The sequence below is a fragment of the Pantherophis guttatus genome, chromosome 6 (genome assembly GCF_059756535.1).
Source record: "Pantherophis guttatus breed Tessera chromosome 6, ASM5975653v1, whole genome shotgun sequence".
In the NCBI taxonomy this organism is placed as follows: domain Eukaryota; kingdom Metazoa; phylum Chordata; class Lepidosauria; order Squamata; family Colubridae; genus Pantherophis; species Pantherophis guttatus.
The window spans coordinates 44,637,058-44,659,643 of NC_142068.1; the positions used below are offsets into that span (position 1 = coordinate 44,637,058).

Genomic DNA, 22,586 nt, shown 5'->3' on the forward strand with positions numbered 1-22,586 from the left:
TAAAATGTAGGTTGCTGAGCTGTTTCCAGTGATGCTTCAATAATTTATGAAGAAAGCTAACCAAACCAGGATCAAGAGATATGCAAAAATCACAAAAGGGCAGGAAAAAAGAAGGGGAGAAAACAGTAACTGAAAAAAGGAGAAAAAAGCAAGTGGAAATAGGGAGACAGAAAGGGGATAAAGGAATAATGGGCTTGTAAAAGAACTGACCTGCGATTGAAAATTTTTTGTTGGACACTGGCCTCATTCTTCTGCGTAATGGTCACCACATCAGCTGGTACTTCTTCAGTTGCAAGTTCAGGATAATCATCCAGTTCCTGCTCTTCATCCATGCCTGCTAAAAATAACCAAGAGCATGGGATATTTAAATAAAAGGATGGAAACAACTCCCAGGTGAGCAAATCTGAAAATCATCATATTACATCTTATTGCCTTGATATGTGTTTTGTTATAGCTTCATCTTAATTAACTCATCTTAAAACGAAAGTAATTATAGATGCTATATGTTTAGTTATTGTTACTACCTTACCCATAGCTTCTTCTTCATGTGTATTATCCTGTTGATTGCCATATGTGTTGAGCAACTGAGCAAATGATCCACTATTTGCCAGTAAAGTGCTGTAGGAACCACGTTCCATCACAGTTCCAGCCTCTAATACGACAATATCATCAACTTGTGCAAGGAAGCTTAAGTTATGAGTCACTAGGATCCGTGTCTGTAGCACAAATAAGTGTAACAAATTCAAAGAATAATTTAACATTCCTAGTCATGCTATCCCGGATTTCGGTCATGTTAAATAAACAATGATTCTACGAAGTATTCAATGCCCTCAACTTTTTTTCCTCTTTTTTTCTTCTTGGACATTTTTTAAGATTTATAATAAAGTTTATTTATCTTAACAAATTTTATATGAATTTTCATATGAATAAATAGAAAGAAGTGGAAAAAAAGAAAATATAGGAAAACAGCAAAATAAAGCAGTTTCAAACACGAAAAGGGGGAAGCTATCATATCGCATATCCATCACATATCAAACAATACTAAAGCATATCTAAATTAAAGAAAATAAGTGTTAATTCCCTATTGTTACAAAGTATCATAAAATAAATGTCAAAGGAGCACATTTTCTGATTGATAATGTGCCACGAAGTCATTTTTAACTCCTAGCAATCACATAGATAGATTTTCTCCATGATGATGAAAAAGAGAAGATATTGTGTTATTTGTATATCAGTGGATAAAATTGTCTTTTCAAAAACAGATAAATTACATATCTCTTTAATTTTAACATGAGAAATAATACTATTTTTCCATTTCTCAAAACAATTCCCTAGCCCGATATAACCATGACTCCTCAAAAATAGAACATTATTGCCAATGCAGTTCTCAGATACTTAGTTCTTTTTATGATTAGATAAATGTTCTGCCCTTGGTCTCTTTACCCCTCCCTAATCCATAGTGCAAATTTACCTTATTCTGTAACAATCCTTCCGGCCCAAGCACTTTGTCAAAAATGTGCCTTCCTACATGGGCATCCACAGCTGAGAGGGGATCATCCAATAAGTATATATCCGCATTGCTGTATACAGCTCTAGCCAGGCTAACACGTTGTTTCTGACCTCCACTCAAGTTAATTCCCTATGAAAGAAAGAACACTGAACCTCTCTATGATCCATACCAGTGATATTGTTTGCACAATTCCAGGGTTACTGAAATCAAGGATGATTACACCATGCAGCCTAAAGGCTTTTGTTGGTGCAATTAGAAAGATGGAGTTAGCCACCATTCAATAGGCAAATAAGACTGGTTAGGGTGTGATAAATTCTCCTGATAAATCTGGCAGAAATTAAACTAATTAATATACCTTTCAGTACTTTTTTGATTACTGAGCTCAGTAATGATACCTTTTCTCCAATCTCAGTCAGGTCTCTTCCTGGAAGCAATTGTAGGTCAGGAAGCAAAGCACAGGCCTCCAGCACTTGTTGATATCGAGTCTCATCTAGGGGGGATCCAAAAAGGATGTTGTCTTTCAAAGTGGCATTTTGTATCCATGCTTGCTGAGGCACGTAGGCCATAGAGCCCTGAAGGAAATGGAAAAATTATATTCAGTTACTTAACATAGTAACTGGAAAGAACTATTGTCTTTTGTCAGCAGTTGGAAAAAGGAGGAGTGCAGGGGGAAATAAGTATTTGTTGAGTACTTAAGTCTGGCAGAGTCTGTGGTGGAGTAACTTTTTAAAAACAATCAGGGGAGGGATTGGATTGAATTCCTTCAACAATTCAGTCAAAGGCAACAATTCAGTTTTGAAAGTCCAGCTTTGTAGAAAATTTCTCTACAAGGGAATAAGTCGGCATAGAAACTCTCTAGTAGAACTATCTATTTACTGGGAATGGAACAGGATGTTCGTTTTATTCCTGTTTATAAACAGAAGTGAGCTTCCAAACAGTGACCTCGCTTCAGGATTCTATCAGAGTAATTTGTTCTATTTATTACATAGTCCATATTTAATTCAAGAAAAAAAGGTTTTCCTTCACCTGAATATTGATGTGTCCCTTGATGTTCTCCATCTCGCCCAACATGGCAGATATCAATGAAGATTTTCCTGATCCCACAGACCCCACTATGGCTACAAGGCTTCCATTAGCAATTTCCAAGGTTATGCTGTAGAGAAGAATGCCGTATAAACAGATGTGAAGTTAATGCCTGGAGGCAGTTTAAAAAATGGGTGTCAGTTCCTAGGCTAGAGTATAGTTTCCAGTAAAGCAGTGCCAGATGTCCTCTAAGAATAAGAGAATGTGTTTGTTTGTTTGTTTGTTTGTTTGTTTGTTTGTTTGTTTGTTGCCCAATTCAGTATGTCACTGGATAAAAAGAATCCCCATTCCACCCACAACCCAACCTGTGATCTATAAATTCTGGGATTTCAATTCCACAAGCTTTGCTGGCTGAGGAATTCTGGGAGTTGAAGTCCACAAGTCTTAAAGTTGCTAAGGTTGGAGAGCCCTGATTTATATGGTGACTTACTCTTTTACAGTGACATCAGAATCCTGGTCCCAGGCAAAAGAGGCTTCATGGAATTTCACAGCACAGGCTGGAAGAGAAAGAAAGGGCAATTTCAACCTTAAGGAGAGAGAACTACGCAGCCCAGACCCAGTACACAAACACACTTTGTACTTCTGCATATTTTCTCAAAAGCTTTGCCTGTTCTGACCACCCAAGCCTGAACCCTAAACGTAATTTACCAGGGATGGAATTATGCCATATAGCTGAAGTGTTCAGGTCTTCACTACCCAGGTACCGCTCTAGTCGGTCAGTAGATACTTTCACCTGTAAAATTTAAAGACAAAGTCAGGCATGACAGCTCCAGAGCCACCAGGCAGTCTTCTTGGATGCTTCCTAGAATCTACTTCATAGTTTTCAATATTCCAAGTCAGATTGAGGAATACCAGTCATATAGATGATTGAATTTAAATTTGTAATACCTTAACCTCTATACACATTCTAATGGAACCTCTTTGCCAATGGTACAAAATAAATATGGGAAAGAGATCGGCATTAATTCTCAAGTCAGGCTCCTTCTCCCCTAATGCAGGGGTAAAATCCAGCAGGTTCTAACAGGTTCTGGAGAATCGGTAGTGGAAATTTTGAATAGTTCAGAGAACTGGCAAATACCATCTCTGGCTGGCCCCAGAGTGGAGTGGGAATGGAGATTTTGCAATATCCTTCCCCTAGGAGGGGAGGGAATGGAGATTTTGCAGTATCCTTCCCCTGGAGTAGGGTGAGAATAGAGATTTTGCAATATCCTTCCTCTGTCACGCCCACCAAGCCACGCCCACAGAACCAGTAGGGAAAAAATTTGGATTTCACCCCTGCCCTGATGTATATATTCCTTGTAAGGCTGCTCACTTGCACCATGGAGGACAGTGTCAGTGGAAACATGCCAAGTGGGAAGCGCAGGATATTGAAGAGTGCTATAGAAGTAAAGGCCTTCTGTGCATCCAAGATGTTATTCTCATCCACCATCACATAGACAGCAAAGGTAGCTACAGAGACCTAGGTGAGAGAAGTGAGGAAAAAAGGAATTGAAAGTGGTTGAATTGGGGTTATTTAGTTTCTAAAGAACATCTTAAGAGGCTGGAGAAATGCCCACCAAGGAAAGACTACAAACCAGAGAGAGATTTAGAATATGAGGAGGAGCTGTGAATTTTTGCACTTTTCCTCCCATATAAACAATTCTGCTTTGTTTGGTTTTTTAAAAAAATTGCACATATTTTTGGTAAGCATTTGTAATGCATACATTTTTGTGCATACTTTTCCTAGTGTATACGTTATTTGCAAACAAATCTTTCTATAGAAAATGTCCATTCATATACAGTATTTCTATAATAATATCTGCATTAATATAGTTAAGACTTTTCTGTGATATACATTAATGCATATGTTGATTTTGGTAACTAGCTTTTAAGCTGTAAATTGCATTGCAGAAATCAGAAAAGTGCACATATTTTTTATGTTCGTATGTTCTGAGTCATCCTATATATTCAATAGATCCAGACTAGCATATTTATTTAAACAACTTAATAAAAGAATTTCCCTATCCATCTCTAACTTGTGCCAATTCTACACCAGATCAAGCCTTACCAGCAATAAACTATAATATAATATTATATAAACTATAATAGCTTCCTTCTCTAATTCATGTTTAAACATATATTGTTGGTTATTAAAATAGTTACTGTTAAAATAATGTAGTGTTCTCTAAAACAGCTAAAAATTAATCCTTTGCTAATTACTTCTAATTATAGTTAAGTTTCTGCTTGCACTTCAGACTCTTTAGTCTAAATCAGCCTTTCTCAATTTGACTCTCAACTGTCTTTGGCTATCAAACTCATTATTCATAGCTAGCATTGGCTTGAGAATGTATTTATTTTTATTAGGTTTATATGCCATTCCATTCATGTCTGACTGATTCCAATACTGATGGGGTTTCCAGAGAGCAACAAATATGGGAAGGTAAAATGTTGCTTTGTGAAGTAGACATACAGTTAACCTTCAGTCCTTGAGAATTTTTTTTAGTAGGATGGTCATGGATTTGCACTAAGTGCATCCAACTTTTGCAGTCTTCAATCCAAGCTCAGAGTGTAATAGTTTCTTTTAAGCTGATGTTTTAATTGAAGACATGCCATCTTCATAGTTTTGTCTTGGTTCTAAGCCAACAAACCTTTGGCTATCCCTCTTAATTAAAATTAGTCAAGACCATCTTTCCCTAGCCTGCTGTCCTGCACATGTGTTAAGACCAAAACCCTGAAAGACAAGGCCATGTGAGAAATTGCTAAGTTGCTGCAGGACTCATCCTCACTAACATCTATCAGTATGAACAGAATCAATTTGTCTTCATTTACTTGCTTTCCTCTTCTTAATGCCCCTCCTATTCTCTGGATTGTCTTACTAGAAAAGGTGCACAAGAGAAGACGAAGATGCCAATTGATTGTAAATGGAAAAAGCGCAGCAGCCCTTTCAGTTCCCAAGCCCGGATCTTTTCAACTTGCTTCTGAAATGAGAGCTCCCAAGCAAAGAACTTCAGGATCTGAAAGATACTCATCAACAGAAAAGAACATATGTAGCTCAGAGTTGAATCATGGAATCCTTGGTGCTCTCCGAGACTGGTTATTTGCTGGCAGATGTTTCATTATCTGACTAGGTAATATCATCAGTGCTAGTGATTGTGGGGGAAATTGAGGAAATCACATCTCCACCAACATTGGCAGGGCAAGCTATTGTATATAACAAACAAACCCCACACTTACTAGCACTGATGATGTTACCTAGTTGGGTAATGAAATGTCTGAAATCAAACAACCAAGCTCAGAAAGCACAAAAAACTCCAGATATTCATCAAATATGGGGCTCAGTCATACTGAGGTCTCTAACAATTCAAAATAAAAGAGATGGCTTCATTCCACCCTGCTTCCATTTTTAAGGTGGGCAATGCCCAGCCCATTGGACTAATATGTACATTGATAATACTCAAATAAAACATAGATACTGTCACATATTTGTTTCAGGATGGCATCTAAGAGGGACTTCAGGTAAATCACAGCTGCCATATAACTTGTCTAGTTAAACTGAGACATACAGTTCACAAATCTTAAGACATCCTTAAGTACTCTACTGCAAATTAGTAGTGCGGTTTTCTGCTGTTTTAGGCAGAACACACACAATACTTTGTTTAGCCCTTGAAACAGATTTTGAACATTTTTAAATTTCTCAATAACCCAATCCTAAAATTCCCATCCTATCCATTACAGCCTCAGATCACCCCACCCAAATACACACACACACACACACACACACACACACACACACACACACACAAACAACCTATGATCCCTTCAAAAGGTTGTTTACTCTGATTTATACCATGACTGGAAAAATCTACAACCTTGGCTTACTATGGCTTCAGGCTTTTTTCTTTGTCTCTCTCCACTTTGCCTTTGGCCCTATCCAGTGATGTTTATAGACCAGAGTACAAGTGAGGAAATATATATCCCAACAGGAAAAAGAATTCTACTTTAAACCCTAGTCTGACCAATACAAGGTATAGCAATAAAGCCCCACTGATGGCAATCAGTTTATTGCTCACCTTGATGCCATTAAGAATTTCATTCATTATTTTCATGCGCTCATCCTTGTGCTTCATATTTTTCACCTGATAAAATAAATGAAGTATATATCAAAACAGAAACACATAAAATATTTATTTATTTTATTTATTTCCAAAAATTTATATGCCGCCCTTCTCCCTAAGGACTCAGCGTGGCGAACACAGGTTAAGACATACAATAAAATGTTTTATAGATGGCATTTAGATCCCAAAAAGTTGTCATGTATGTACCCTAATGTTCAGCCAAAATGTTGGAGATGTGAATGTTTGGATGCTACGTATTATCATGTTTGGTGGACCTGTAGGAAAGTTAAGGCTTTTTGGATAAAAATTTGGTGGGTCATGCAGAATGTTTTGAAGAAAAAAATTCAATTTTCTCCACAACTGTTTTTATTGGGTATAGTTAAGGGTTTTACATTGGGTGAAACAAAATTGATATTGTATATGATTACAGCAGCAAGATTGTTGATAGGTAAATACTGGAAGAATGAAGCCTTGCCCACTATTGAGGAATGGACTTTGAAGATGGCCAGTTTTGCAGAGATGGCGAAGATTTCAGCATACTTAAAAGATTGTTCACAAGAGACTTATGAATGGGAATGGAAAAAGTGGATAGAATATGTTCAGAACAAATATCAAACTAGGAAGTATCAAATAGCTTTTACTTGAAAATAATGTATTAGAAATTTTTTAATGTAATGAAGATAAAAAGAGAAATTATAAGGGGGAGGGAGGGGTTCAAGTTTTATACAAGTTTTATACTAAGGGGGGTTTTGTATCGGATATGAGTATATTGTGTGGAAGTCTGGGGGGAGGGGAGGGTTAGGGAGGGTTAGGGAGGTTTGGAAGTTTGGGGTGGGTGGTGGGGGGGGGAAAAAGGGGAGAAAATGTAATTGTAAAACTTTTGTAATAATAAAAAAAAAAAGACATACAATAATAAAAGTAACGTAATTAAAAACCCAGTTAAAACATCAACAATAAAATAATAAAACCCAGGATCAGGGTCAATTAGATGTTTATGAGTACACCTCAACTGGTTGATTGGTTTTGTTTTGCCTTAGACCAACAGTTCTGAAATGCTTTGATCCAATCACTCCTCTCAAATCAATAAATAAACAAAACCACCTAGACTCTGTTACTTTACTCAAGCATCTCAGCAGCAGCAGTCCCAAACCAAATCCTTCACTGACAAACAACCAATTACAAATGCCCCATTACCCCCAGAGTAGGCCCCATATTACCACCTGTTTCAGAACCAATTCCTTAGATAATCAACGGGATTTGCTGCTGTTTCTGAAAGGAAAATGAGGGACTGCAGCTTTGTCGTACTGGGTATGTTGTAGAGCAATGGTGAAAATGGGTGTATCCTGGGTGAAAATGATGCTAATAGTAGTGTTGAGGATTATCAAGTAAAAATTATTATTTTATTATCATGGGATAATAAAAATGAAAGTGCAGGGCTAGGAATATTTGGTCTAGAATCACTGAAATGGAAGGGACCATTTAGAACAATGAGACAACTCTTCTGCTCACAGCAAAATCCATATTAAAGCATCCCAAATAAAATGGATGCCTCGTTTCCACTTGAACACATCCAGTAAAGAAAATTTGATCACTTCTCTTGGCAACTGATTCCACTGTCAAATCCTTTTTTAGGGAAGTTTTTTCTAATATCCAATTGAAATTTACTTTTCTGCACAGTTCAATTAATCTATTATATTATTCTAGGATCTTTTTCACATGAATTATTGCCAAGCCATGTACCCCATTTCATGTAGAACCTGTGCATTTGTCCAATGGTGGGATTCAAGTAATTTAACGAACGGTTCTCTGTCCTAATGATTTCTTCCAACAACCAGTTTGCCAAACTGCTCAAAAAGTTAACAACCGGTTCTCCCGAAGTGGTGTGAACTGGCTAAATCCCATCACTGCATTTGTCCCTGTTAAATTTCATTCTATTATTTTTAACCCATTTCTTAATCAGAACTTTCAGAACCTTTTGAATTCCATTTGTGTCTTCAAATGTATTTGGTATCCTTCCCAATTTTATTTCATCTGCTAGTTTGATAAACATTGCATTCATTTTATCACACCAATTGCTAATAAAAGAATAAAAGAACTAGTGACTTATAGTACCCTACAAATTTTTTCAATTTGATGAAGAGCAGTTGGTGTTTGAGCATGATTTTCCTAGCCATTCACTGAACTGTCATGACAGTCACCTCACTTTTAATCACTGTGCAAATCAGCATGTCATGGAGCACTTTGTGAAATGTATTACTGATGTCAAGTAACAATATTCCCTCAATCTATTCAAAAAATGAGATAAAATTAGTCTGGTAAAATTTGTACTAAAAAAATCTATGCTGAGTTCTGGCATTTATGATATTATTTCCAACATGCTTTACAGATAATCTCTTGGCAATCTTTTCTATAGTCTTTCTAAATATTAATTTCTCTAGGATTTATGAAACAATTCAGTTAGACATCAGCTGGGGCCTTCAATCTCCTAGGGTAAAAGTGGGGACAAGGAGGTTGTCCCAAAAACAAGTGACATGTATCACTTACTTTGGGGACAACCTTCATAACATTCAAAGTCTAGAGTGAAAGAAGGACAATTCTGAAACTTCAACTGTGAATTAGCAGTGATGACTCCAGGAATTGAAAAATACCTGAAAATACAGCCTTTATAAACTCTGGAATTGGGTTGGGGTGGGGAGCAATATGTTGTCTTGATTTTTTTTCCCTCCTCCAAGGCCATTCTCAGTCAATGTTGATCAAGAGTGGGAGATCTAGCTCCTGATACCTGCCTCCTGGGATCCCTTAAGTGTTGGTATTTTTTCTGTTCCTATTTAACATCTATATGAAACTGCTGGGGGAGTTCATCTGTCACCATGGGCTGAGGTAATATACTGATACTCAGCCCATGGTGAGCTAAGCAATTCTGTAACCATCCTCGCTTGGTGCTGGAGGCTGTTTGAGGTCTGTTGAGGTCTGGATGGGGAGCAACAGGTTTCCCTGGCAAAACGGAGTGGCTCTGGGTTAGGGACTCTTTGGCTCTTGGAGTGTCATGGATGGCATTGCATTGCCATAGGCTGATCCAATACATAATCTGGGTGTTCCCCTGGACTTGCAACTCCTGCTTCAGGTAGGAGTTGTAGCCAGGAGAGCCTTTGCACAACTTTGAGTTGTGCACCAGTTATTCCCATTCATGGGCCAAAGTGCCCTTCTTACAGTCACCTACGCTCTTGTCATCTCGTCTTGATTAATGTAATGGACTCTACATGGGACTGCCCTTAAAGAGTAACCAGAAGCTTCAATTAGTTCAAAAGTCAGCAGCCTGAACAGTTTGTATGAGCCTAGACATGCTCATGTGTCACCTCCTCTGCAGGAGCTTCACTGGCTGCCAATCTGCTTTCAGGTACAATTCAAGGTGCTTGTTATCACCTTTAAACCTCTACATGGCTTGGGGTCAGACTATTTGAAGTACTATCTCTCCTTTATTATATCCATCTGGTCCATCAGAACAGGAAGGCAGGGTTATGGGGCCCATCTATTAGGGACATACATCTGGTGGAACCATGAAAAAGGTCTTCTCAGTGGTGACCACTTCTTTATGGAATATCATTCCTCCTGAGGTAAGATTAGCCCCATCCTGTTACTTTTACAAAAGGCCATAAAAATGCAGTTTCATCACCAGGCCTGGGGACAATGAGTGTAGATAGAGCTGATTAACAGGCTGAATAAGTTGCTGCCACGGGAGATGGAGGTGGGAGGGGGAGTGATTATGGGGTTTTATTATATGGCAGATTTTTTCAATATTGTAAGCCATCCAAAGCTACCTATATGTGCATTGTGTCACTGTGTAAACTTGTTATATAAACAAACAAACAAACAAACAACACTTCTCCTTTTATCAGCATTGCTATCAGATTTGCTGTTTGTTTGCTTATTTTCCTTCAGTGTAACCAGCTACTTATCTCCAGATGGAAAGCCAAGGAACAGGTAAGCATCTTCATTTACTGTTCCTCCATCAGACTAGCACTGTTTTTTGAGCCAGAAAGCTGACTAAGCTAAATGCAGGGGTTAAAAAAAGAAGAGCTTCCTTGAGAGGCATTTCTCAAATGGGCTCTTGATGAAACATGGGCCTTCAGCAAATTCCAATTATGCTGACCCTTCATGACAATATCTGAAAAAGGAAACCTGTACTTACTTGAATATTCCTGGACTTAGCGACCAGCACAGCATTTAAAGGGATAAGTAGCACCATCACACCAATCCCAGCAAGCACTGAGGGTCCCAGCTCAGTCCATAGAAAGACAAGAGATATAATAATCTGCAGTGGAGATGACCACATCTGATGCATATAGAGTGTGAAATCCATGAAGCGCTGGGCATCTACTGACATCAGATTCACTGTCTCGCCCACTGTTGATTCCTTCCGTGTAACATTGGAGACTGTAAGTGCCTGAGAACAGAATCGGTTTTGAAACAGAATATTGTTCAAATGCATTAATCTGCATCCCGATGCTCTTTAAATTGCTTTGATCAAAACCCCAATTATCCCTAACCAAACAAGTCACTGGCCAGGAGAGCTGAGAATGAAGAGAAATTGAACCACAAAATATTTGAAGGTTACAAGGTTGGGGAAGACCATTCTAATATATTAGATAGGAGCAATATTTTATTCAGCTAACTCAAAGCAGAAGAGTGTGTGGGTGTGGGTGTGTGTACCGGTGTGTGGGTGGGTGTGTGTATGTATGTATGTATGTGTATACGTGTATACGTATATATGTATATGTATATGTATAAATCAATACATATAAATCAATATAAAGATCCAGAAGCATCAGATTTATGGCAGTGCTGAACGAACCCAACTTTTACACACAGACCCAATAAGAAGAAAGCATCCTATCAACACAGATTGGCCAGCATTAGGAAAATCGCCCACTATCAACAATTCAAGAGCCAACTGACCTTTTTGTAGATAGCAGCCATAAGAGAAGTGCGTAAATTCATTCCAACTTCAAAACACAGCTGGAAATACTGCTGTAGGCAGAGAGACTGCACCAACGCAGTCACAAAGAGCAGCACTGCGAACACAAAGCCCTGCCAAAGGTAGGCCTTTGGATCAGATACAAAGTTGATTATCATCCTATAAGAAAAGATAACCTGTACATCACCCCAAATGCCATATAGACTTTTAGAGACCATATACCAAGAACACTTCCTGCTGACTCTATCTATACCAGCTTGGTCCTTCATGGAGTCCTCAATCAGGTTTGTGCAATGCAAGCAATGAGTATCCCACATAGAACTGCACCCAGGAATATTTGGGGTTAAATGGCCCACAAGACTCCATCATCTGCCATTCTGCACTATGTATATCAATTCAGAAATAAGTTCCATTAAGCTCAGAGGGATCTGCGCCATTAATGCTGAAAATACACAGGAGCCAGCTTAATTTCTTCTGAGAATATGGTCTTGGGTAATAAAGTAGGCCAATCTTTTACAGTGATTGAGACCATACCTCAGTAGGTATTGGGGGGTAATGATTCAAAGTGGGTCAGATTACACCGCCCTGAGTCCTTCGGGAGAAGGGAGGTATAGAAATCTAATAAACTTGAAACTTGAAACTTGAATTACATCACATACATGAATGAAGGTGCAATTTAGTTTTTTCTTTTCTGACATTTAAAGAGGTTGGGTTGTTTGTTTTCTAAACCATATTAATTCTATTTCAGGCCTTACATTATAGTTTCTTTCTGTTTCCTGACTCAGAATGGTGAGAAATGAAACTCCTACAGACAGAAACACCACCATTCAGGGATCCAGAGATGTCTCAAGCGAGGCAAGATTGGTGGGTGAGTGAGTCACACTGGCAGGGGCCGCAAGGAGCCCTGTGGCCTTGGGCTGCTTACCTGTAACATACCCTACAAATAATTAAGTGGGATGGCAGATGCATTGTTAAACTGGGACAAACTTGTTTTCAGGTCCTAAACACAGATATGAGATATCCTGTGATATGGTCACTTATAAAACTATCCTAACAATTTTAAAGCAGAAATCTGGAATGAGATATTTATTTTGCAGGCTTACTTTAAGATCTATAACTGGCATTGGCAACTTTTAATCTTCAGTTAATCTAAAATTAACTGAAAACTGCAGTTAATTTTTTTTGGGGGGTGGGAGGGCTAAAGACTAAAATGGATTAAAGCCATAATATACATTGGAAAGGGCTAACTGCTGGATCAAGTTTTGTTTTATCTCCTCTTTATACCTATAGTACATCTATTTCAGGGATTACTCCATAATTTTCATGTGTTCTCTACCTCAAGGGAGGGGAAATCATAGCAAAGGGAGGATTCTGAGGATACTGAAAAATAGACTTAAGGGTTACTGATTGCCTTCTCCTTTCCACCTACTGTCAGAACAATTTAAGATATGATACATCCATGACAGTTCATATCCTAGGCGGAAAGAGAACATTGGGTCTGAATTTGGTGGCTTGGGATAGTGTTAGAAAGAGCTGGACAGCATATTACATACAATAGCAAAATGTAGAGAGCAAAAATATTGAAAAAGCAGAAGAGATATTGCAGAATAACATTTAGTCTCTGTCTACTGAATTTGACAATAGAAATAAAACAGCAATATGAATGAAGGCAAATATACATGTCCCAGGATAATGTTGTAGGATCCTATCTGGATTGGTCACTGGGGCCCAAGATTTAGTCTTCCAAGCTTTCAGACTCATGCTGGAGCCTACCCTCAGGGGACTTCTCTCTCAACCAGAATGTGTGGTCACCTCTAGTGACCAACCCAGATAGGATCCTGCAAAACAGCAACAGCAAAAAGATTTGTCTCAAAAATTATGGAAATGTTTAAAACATTTTTATTTTCTAATTTTTATCTAGTTTTTTGAACTGAATTTGACACAATCTTACACCATAAATTTGCTTGACTGCCATTCCAGTGTTTTGGGTTCATCCATCGGATCAGTGAGGTTTAAAATAAAACCTGAAATAAGGACTTACTTCAGCAGTAGTGGATTCACAAACAACAGACAATCATGTATCAACTTCAGTGCGACAGATTTCAGAAGCTTTCCAGCACAAGTTTGAAACAAAGCAACAATTAACCAGTGTTTAGCATGGTAATTTTTGGATTGTTCTCCAGCAGTCGCCATTTTCTTGGGCTTTTTCTCCTTCTCTTCCTAAATTCAAAGCAAAATTTGTTATCAAGCATCTGCTTATCTCAGTCTTCCAGTCAGACCACCCCTGATAAGAACCAATCTTACTGTCACCAGGTGTTCTAACACTGGGATACAGCAAATAGTGGAAAATTTCATGTCCTAAATTTCTCCCATTTCCATCATTGCTTTTTTCAGAAATAAAATGTAAGACTTCCTACAAAGTAGTAATATTTACCAGAACTAATGCATCTTGACTCTGGGCCTTGCTCAAGCCATTTGTAAGGTCAGTGCCTGCCAAACGCTGTTTCCTCTTCCGATGCCAATTCTCTAGTTTTCGTTGAGCCTTTCTGACTCCAGTCTTCATACTCTTCTCAAATGTGCAAAAAACCTGCTGTGTCTTCTCCGAATCCCTCAAATCCCAGAGGTCATCAATCTCTAATGGTTTCCGATATCCCTTGACCACCATACTGAAAAGTAAGCAAATTCCATCAGAGTGTGAAATCCAGACATCCTGCTTACTCTGTATAGCTTTAGCAATGAAATGTGAGGCACAAGGGATGTCAATCCTGAGCAATAATAAGAATCTATACCCTATTTCCATTTTGCTAAAGTTGACCATACAACTGCTAGGAAGTTTGAGAAATGTTGTACTGTTCTTTGCTCTTCACTGTAATCACAATATAGCCAATCAATGGAAACATCCATATTCACCCCTTTGTCCCTGCAACCATGGGTAACATTGCAATGACATGAACTGCCAGCATCTCAAGATTAAAATATAAATGCTACTGCCTATTGTTGTTGACACTCCCTTGTCTTTTTCCAAGTAGAACTGCATACCTGTGATACCAATGAAAAGTGATGGAACTCAAGAAAGAGGCTGTGATCTCTGGGTTCTGTGAAATAAAGGAGGCAGAACTGTCAAGGTTAAACATTTAGGAAACAAAGTGATGCAGTCTGATCTTCCAAACAAGAATTTCAGTCACTCTCACCCTACAATGCATGAGGTGGGTGCTATGGCAAACTGCAATTAATGCTCCTGTAGAACTGGTAGGTGGAAAGATTCCTATTTTACTGGGAAGCTGTCTAAAAGCAGGCATCCTTCTCTAGAATGCCCATAACTATTCCCTACCTTGACAATTACTCTGCAAATAGAAACATTTGACTAATGACTCTCACTTTCTTTGCATCTTCCTTCATTTCAGGAGCAATGTCAGAAATAACTGAAACAGATAATAAGAGGAGTTGAAGTCCATAGGACCCAAGGAAGAAGCTGAAACGTGGTACATCTGTAATGGAGCCCTGCAAGAGAGGAAAGCAAATGCGAATTATGAGTGGAAGTGCCAAAAAAAATAAATAAATTTGCCTTGACCTTCCCTGGTAACTAAGAACCTGGAAGAACCCTCCTATGTGTGGTTTCTTTTCACACAGATGATGTTCCCCAAATCTCTACCCCTGCAGCATCAAGTGCGCACGGTAAGAGAAGCTACAATTGATAGATGGCTAGCTAAACCGAATGTAGTAATTTTAATTATTTGCAGTGGAAACATGGCTAAAGGAAAAACTGCTACCAAGAGGCTTTATTACCCCATTTCTCCTTCTCTCTCTTTAGCTTCTCACCTGCACTGCTTGTCGGATAAGTGTCTGGAGCTGAAATACACCACTGATTAAAGAAAACATGAAGAAAAGGAAAAGAATCCCCGAATCTCTGCACACTGTGAAACGACAGCTATCATGGATCAGCAAAACAAGTATCTGCAGTGTAGAAAAAAGCAGAGAGATTATAAATCTAAATTGCCTTAAGTCCTTCAGAAGAAAATAGTGCCCCATAAAATTGTTCTATCAGGAGGACATGGAACTTATTAATGGAGAGCAGTTTGAAGATTAACTTCTTTATGTAACAAAATATACTCCATTGCGACAAGGTCAGCAGTACTTGCATTTAATAGAAATTGCAGGGAGGATAAAGCAAAGGGCAGAGTTGATGAAGTTAACGATGGGGAAAAAACTTTGTTCCTATTACTCTGTTTTCTTTTAAATATGTTCAGGGCAAACCCCAAAAATGTTATTTTATCTACTGTTGAAAATATGACAAAATAACAGAATAACAGAATTGGAAAGGAACTTGGAGGTCTTCTAGTCCAACCTCCTGCTCAAGTAGGAGACCTATACCATTTCAGACAAGTGGTTGTCCAATCTCTTTTTTAAAGCCTCCAGTGATGCAGCATCCACAACTTCTGAAGACAAGCCATTCCACTGATTAATTGTTCTAACTGTCAGGAAATTTCTCCTTATTTCTAGGTTGGTTTTCTCCTTGATTAGTTTCCATCCATTGATATATAAAAGTAGCATCTTCAAGCATCTTGAATGAAACCTGATATATCTGTTTTAAATCAGAGGTCTCTTTTTCTTAAACAACATAAAAGAAAATGACCAGACCCAAAAAGGTGATTGAGAAACTTACATGCAATACTTTGGGGGAAAGTCTTTGAATTTTCCCTCTTGTCCTTCCCTCTAATGCAATCCCCTCTAACCTCACCCCATTAGATGTGCTGAATCAACATTTCCATCATGAGTGGGGAACATTGACATAAAGAAAATCCACTCTCAAAACTTTTAATGAGTACTAGTCTAAAACAATAGAAATAGATTGGTGTTGAATTTATCAGTCTGGAGTCAGCAACGTGGAGAGAAAACTAAATAAAGAATGCTTTTGTCCTGATACAGAGTAAAACTATGGCAAGAAGTGACTCTCACCCAAGTGACGGAATAGAGTACAGGATTTGTGTACTGGACAGCAGGTCTTCCATTATTAAAGGTGGGCTCCTGTAGCTTCCCTGAGTCTTCAACAATGGTAAAAAACACTTCAGTTAATGCCATCAGTAAGAGCAGCAAAGTCAACACCTGATTAAAAGAAGAGAGAGTGAGATAAATTACTACTCATTGCTGCCTATTAGGTTTCAAAGGAACAAATTTCCAAAAAGTTTACAAAGCATCAAAGAGAAGAAACCACAAAATAAAGGAAAACTTAAAGATTGCAATGTATTGAGCTTGGTCCTTGCTAATGCAATGTTCCAGTAGCTGAAAACAAAATAGCAGTGGTTTGCAACTGACTGTAGATCTTATTTTATATTTTAAAACCCTCCTAGTCTAACCTACAGTTCTAAGAATTCATAGTGGTCCAGGAAAACCAGTACTAACTAGGTCCAACCCTGCATACCTTTTCTGAGATTAGCCAAAAATCTGCTAAATGGGACAAAGCTGAACAGCTGGTACAATCCAAAAAGTATATTATGACCCAATGGTTTTTCAAACAGTATCTCAATGTGTCTTGAGTACTGGAGAGTTAATCAGTGTATCTGTATAACACATTCCATAATTGCTCCCACAAAAACTCCAGCTTGGTTGGAGATGCATGAGAGTAAGTTCACTAACATCCTCAACAGTCTTATCTATTAAATATATAGAAATGCTGGTCAACAACTATCCAACATGAAACCTGGTTGGAGAAAACTAACCCAAGACTTGGTGTATCTATACATCAAACTAAGCTACAATGTGATTTTATCTGGTTGTGCCTTAACATTGTATGAAACCAGCCACTTAGGCTTTAGTCAATCAGTTGGTCTGTTTTGTTTCAACTATAAATTATAACTAATAATACAAAGCCTAGGTAGGGTGGTAGTCAAACATAATTAAAATAAAACTTAAACATCTTAATACAGCAACTGTGTAAATATGTACTTATTTATTGACTCTGAGCAGTTCACAATATATCAAATCATAAAAACCCAACACAAAATAAAGCAAAATGGGATCCACAAAAATACATCAATCAAGAGGCTTAATCTATTTTAACCCAAGGTCTGGGACAACTAGGTCTTCAAAGCTTTATGGAACGCCAACAGAGTAGGAATCATACAAATCTCATACCAGAGAATAGGTACTCCCACAACAGAGAAGGTACTGTATACTTCTTGTATTCCAATAGATGGCAATGTTTGATGCAGAAGACTCTGAATTGCACTAATTCTGCTGGCACATGCCAGCCAGGCAGAAGCTATGAGAGATAGCAGTCCTCAAATAAACTGGCCCTATGCCATTTAAGGCTTTTTAGGGGATGACTAGAACATTGAATCACATCTAAAAACATAGTGGCAACCAGTGCAGATTGTGAAATAGAGGTGTCACACACCACTGCCTGCACTGCTACCTTATGGACTAATAGAAGCCTCTGAATGGTTTTCAAGGGACGCTCCATAGAAGAACATTGCAGTAGTGAGGTGATTATGGTATGAGTGACTGTCTGAAGGGTCTCCCAACAAGGAAGGAGGCTAACAGGCACACCAGATGTAGCAATGTAGAAACAGAGCAGAACAGAAACTTTCAGTTTAGTAGATATTGAAGTAAAGCTTGTCAACTTCCACAATACTGTCTTCTTAGCTAAACTAATCTATCTATATACTATTAAAACAGGCATGTCTGTCTGTCTGGGTGTAACCTTTAATTACAGAAATAGTGCACCATAGGGCAACAAGGTACCTCAAATCTGCTAATTTACAGAATGCATCCAAAATCCAGAACACATGATTCTCATGGAATTGAAATTTGGCAATAATACAAAATGTCATAAAACATTTCCTGTGGTCAGTTCCTGATGTTTAACTATGCTATACATTTCAATATAAGCTATTTTCAAAGCAGATACATCTCTGAATATCGCTCTGAATTTTTAAGAACTTTTCCAATTAAGGCATTACATTAAAAGCTCTGTAATTGTTGAAAACATTGAGGAATCTGGTAAGGAAGCTATCTCTGAAATGATGATCCAACAAGTCAGGGGTTCTTTAGTTAAATATTACATTTTATGGAAATCAGGCTGAATATTACATATATTACATTACATATACATATATTACATACAAATATAATAATATGGGAAGTTAGTTGAATTCATACGTAGCTTTTTAAGACCAGGATTTGAGATGCTTTACTCAAAGAAATCTTTCTAAAGCCACACAAAATAACACTGCCCTTTGAAATGCATTTAATAAAGTTGAAGTTGAATATGAGTGTAATACAGCCAATTCTTAGAAAGGCAGTTCTTTGGCTTCAGTTTTAAGAAATGTCATTGGTTGTTAGTGTCAGAATATTGCCTGCATATGATGCACCAGAGACTAGAAGGGGTTAAGTCTTTACAGATATCACATGTGACTATATCAGCCAATGAACTCTTTTATTGGACTCTTACCCAGAAACCACTTGGACATCTTCCCTGTTTTTTTTTCTCTCTCATCTATGTCTCAGCAAGACAACACCTGAACTTATCTCTCCTCTTAACATCTGAGTCATACAGTTAGGGTAAAAGATGGAACAGGACACCCTGTTCGTTATTGTATGCATGTATATATTTTGTAAATAATAAAACAACTTTTTGAACCTGAAGCTGTATTGACCAAATAACTTCCTCATAGAACCAAATGAGCACGACCATAAATATATATCTGACAGTTAGGAACAGCAATTTTTAAAATCCCATGCAACTTTTGCTTTTGGCTACTTTCTTGCAATTTCATCAGACATAGCTAAGCAATCAACTGCTTAATGCACTATATAATTAAGCCTTCATTGGGTTTTTTTCTTAAAAAAACACTCAAAAATAGGTAACTAATAGCTGTATTCCATAACAATCAAGATAGTTACAAAACTAAATTAAGTTCATCCATAGAACAAGACATTTCAATAGTACATTCATTTTAGTACTTTTGGGAAAAATAAACACTTAATATTAATTAGCAAATCAAAGAATACTGATTTACAGAAAACTCTAGATCTATCATTTCTGGATATTTTTTATTGTTCTTCTTACTCTTTTTTTAAAGCTACATTTAGATCTAAATTTCACAATCACATACACCCACCCACAGATACAGTAGTACATCAGTTAACTATATAGAACATGGACATATTCTAAAACAAGAACAATAATTTCATGCTATATAATATGAACACAATATAAGGTTAAGGAGAGATATAACATTTTAAGTGATCAACTGGAATTTTTTCACATCACTATCACCTTATCTATTTCAAGGAAATGATGGTACTCTTTAAATTGAGTACCCTTCTACTGTTTGACAAACTCTGGAAAAGGACTTTCTCTCCCACCTGCTTTATGAGATACAGCTTGGTGACTGATGATTTCTTCAGCTTAGATTTGCACATGGGAAGAAGCTTCCATGGGCCAAAGAGCCAAAGGAAGCCCAGAGGGATCCAGACAAGAACTGTCTGTTCAAAGCAAAGTGGCAGATCGGCATCGTCGTTGTCCAGGAAAGAGGAATTCTGGGGTAACGAGAAACAAAAGAAATTTATGCTGAGGCTCAGTTTAAAATGGATTGTTAAAATATAAAAAGTCTGTCTCTCACACTTCTTCCCAAGGTTCCATTATGTCTTTGCTCTGCCAATAAATACAGCAACCACTGCAGTTTAAATGTTGTTGATCATATAAGTCAATAACAATATGGTATATCTCAAGGATTTACGACTACTTATCAATGCAAGTAGATAAATACTACTTGCATTGTTATCCATTCCCTACATCTTTTCATTATTTTTCATTCGTTCACATCCTCTTTCATTTGTCCTATATATAAAACAGCATGACTGAATTGTAATTAAGTTCATTTTAGAAGATAGCACTGGAAAACACTTTTTAAAGAGTTTGTACTTTTCTACACATAGTGTTTCCCATTTTACCACCTTTCGTGTCTTGGTGAGTAAGTGAATCACGGCAGCAGTTTAGTAACACTTTAAGTGAACCTGGCTTCACTTTGCATGTCAGAAGGTCGCAATCACATGACCCTGGGACAGTGCAAACACCACATGCCAAGCATCTGAATTTTGATCACGTGACCATGGGTATGCTGCAATGGTCATAAATGTGAAAAGCAGCCATAAATCACTTTTTTCAGTGCTGCTGTAAGGTCACTGTAGTGTACATCTAGTACACTAAATCCAGTACATCTAGTACACCAAATCCAGTGTAAATCCAGTCATAGACATTTCAATTCAAGGCGTTTACTCCATTCACAGATCTATTTTAATTTATGATTTCACATAATTTGGCCTCTTCAGTAAAGCCAAATTATAATCAACCATAATGAAGAAGAATGGACATTTGTTTACTCATCTGGAAAGAGCCTTGATAGTACAGTGGTCTACGCACCCTGTTATTAACACAGCTGCCTGCAATTTACTGCTGGTTCGAATCTCTCCAAGGCTCAAGGTTGACTCAGCCTTCCATCCTTTCTAAGGTAGGTGAAATGAGGACCCAGTTTGTGGGGGCAATAAGCTGACTTTGTATAAATATACAAAAGTATGAAGGCTATTGCTTAACGCATTGTAAGCCGCCCTGAGCCTCCGGAGAAGGGCGGCATATAAATCAAATTAAAAATAAATAATAATTTAAAAAAAACCTGAATTGGATCCTGAAAGGAGCTCTAAGGACAATGCTGACCTGACAGTTTTGCCCCAACCTCTTCATTTTAGACAAGGAAGCTACAAGATGTTGTCAATTTCATGCTTAGGCTTCTGTTCTGCAGAAGCTTAATGCAGAGCAGTTATTTTTAATTCTTAATTCTCAACATATCTGAGTTAACCGAACTGAAGATGAACAATCTCGAATAATTTTCAAACTGTTTTTGAGCAGCTGGAAAGGGATGACAATGATGGTGTGAAAGTGCTGTATTATGGAAATCAACCCTCAGATGTTCAATATTGGTCTCTCTCTCTCTCTCCCTCTCTTTCTGTGTCATAAACATTTAGGTTTTTCCTCTGCTGAGCCTTGGAACACTTGGCTATGCTTTCCAATTCTATATTGTAAATGTGTATTGGTGGTTCCTCTTGAGTATCTATCATGGGATATCTTGGCCTCTTGTCCCAACTGGAAACAATATAAATGCCATGTTATATGAGATGTTTACCATGTGTGCATCTCAAGGTTTTCACTCTTGCCTAGGGAAATATTGGAGGACAAACATTTTTTATTTTTTTCCTTAAAAGGCATGATGGCATGTAAACGGGCAGAAGGTAGCAGCATTTGCTATAGCCAGTAGCAATCCAAAAGCAACGACACTCCTCCATAAACTGAATTGGGAAATTCTATCAAACCATTTTCTAAATCAGTAACTAAGGCAAAATCTCTACTAGAGTTTATAGGATTGTGACTCTGGGAATACTTTGCTTTATATTTTGATTATTTTAAGGAGGATAATTTTTATCCAAGCGCAATGTTCCTTAAAAATAATGAAAATATAAAACATTCAAAATAAAGACATCTTCAAAATAAACTGGGAACTTAATAATTTTCTTTCTTTCAAACATATGTATATGTGTATGTGTATGTGTATGTGTATGTATGTATGTGTATATATATCTCAATGTTGTCTTCCTTAGCAATGAAAATTTTGGGTTCAACTGTGGTTGTAAGTCAAGAACTATCTGTGTATCTAGCTATGTCTTAAAAATACTGGGGGAGGGGGGTTTATATAGCGGTAGCTTTATGCCACTCCCAGTGCAGTAAATCAGAAAAGATTTTTTGTTACTTAGTCTGGACTTGTAAAATCAAACTACTGTATAAATCAGGGCGATTACAAAATACAGCAGAAGTGTTCTCTTCCCAAAATTCATAAAACTAAGATTTACATGAGACAATTAGAATTATTCA

At 37.6% G+C, this 22,586-nt stretch overlaps 1 protein-coding gene across 1 annotated transcript in view; it reads right to left on the minus strand.

Annotated features, from left to right (window-relative positions):
• The window catches only part of ABCC2 (ATP binding cassette subfamily C member 2), a 37,351-nt gene that overhangs the window by 13,973 nt on the left and 792 nt on the right, over positions 1–22,586 (minus strand). Inside the window, exons 2-20 of the mRNA XM_034439829.3 lie at positions 20,030–20,203; positions 16,619–16,765; positions 15,482–15,616; positions 15,041–15,163; positions 14,702–14,757; positions 14,097–14,328; positions 13,704–13,882; positions 11,644–11,821; positions 10,877–11,131; positions 6,643–6,708; positions 5,449–5,586; positions 3,906–4,052; positions 3,242–3,326; positions 3,024–3,090; positions 2,537–2,663; positions 1,906–2,082; positions 1,472–1,639; positions 530–716; positions 211–337 (exon numbers count right to left, since the gene is read on the minus strand). Of these exons, the coding sequence (XP_034295720.2) occupies positions 211–337; positions 530–716; positions 1,472–1,639; positions 1,906–2,082; positions 2,537–2,663; positions 3,024–3,090; positions 3,242–3,326; positions 3,906–4,052; positions 5,449–5,586; positions 6,643–6,708; positions 10,877–11,131; positions 11,644–11,821; positions 13,704–13,882; positions 14,097–14,328; positions 14,702–14,757; positions 15,041–15,163; positions 15,482–15,616; positions 16,619–16,765; positions 20,030–20,203 (2,768 nt within the window). The remainder of the gene's footprint in view (positions 1–210; positions 338–529; positions 717–1,471; positions 1,640–1,905; positions 2,083–2,536; positions 2,664–3,023; positions 3,091–3,241; positions 3,327–3,905; positions 4,053–5,448; positions 5,587–6,642; positions 6,709–10,876; positions 11,132–11,643; positions 11,822–13,703; positions 13,883–14,096; positions 14,329–14,701; positions 14,758–15,040; positions 15,164–15,481; positions 15,617–16,618; positions 16,766–20,029; positions 20,204–22,586) is intronic.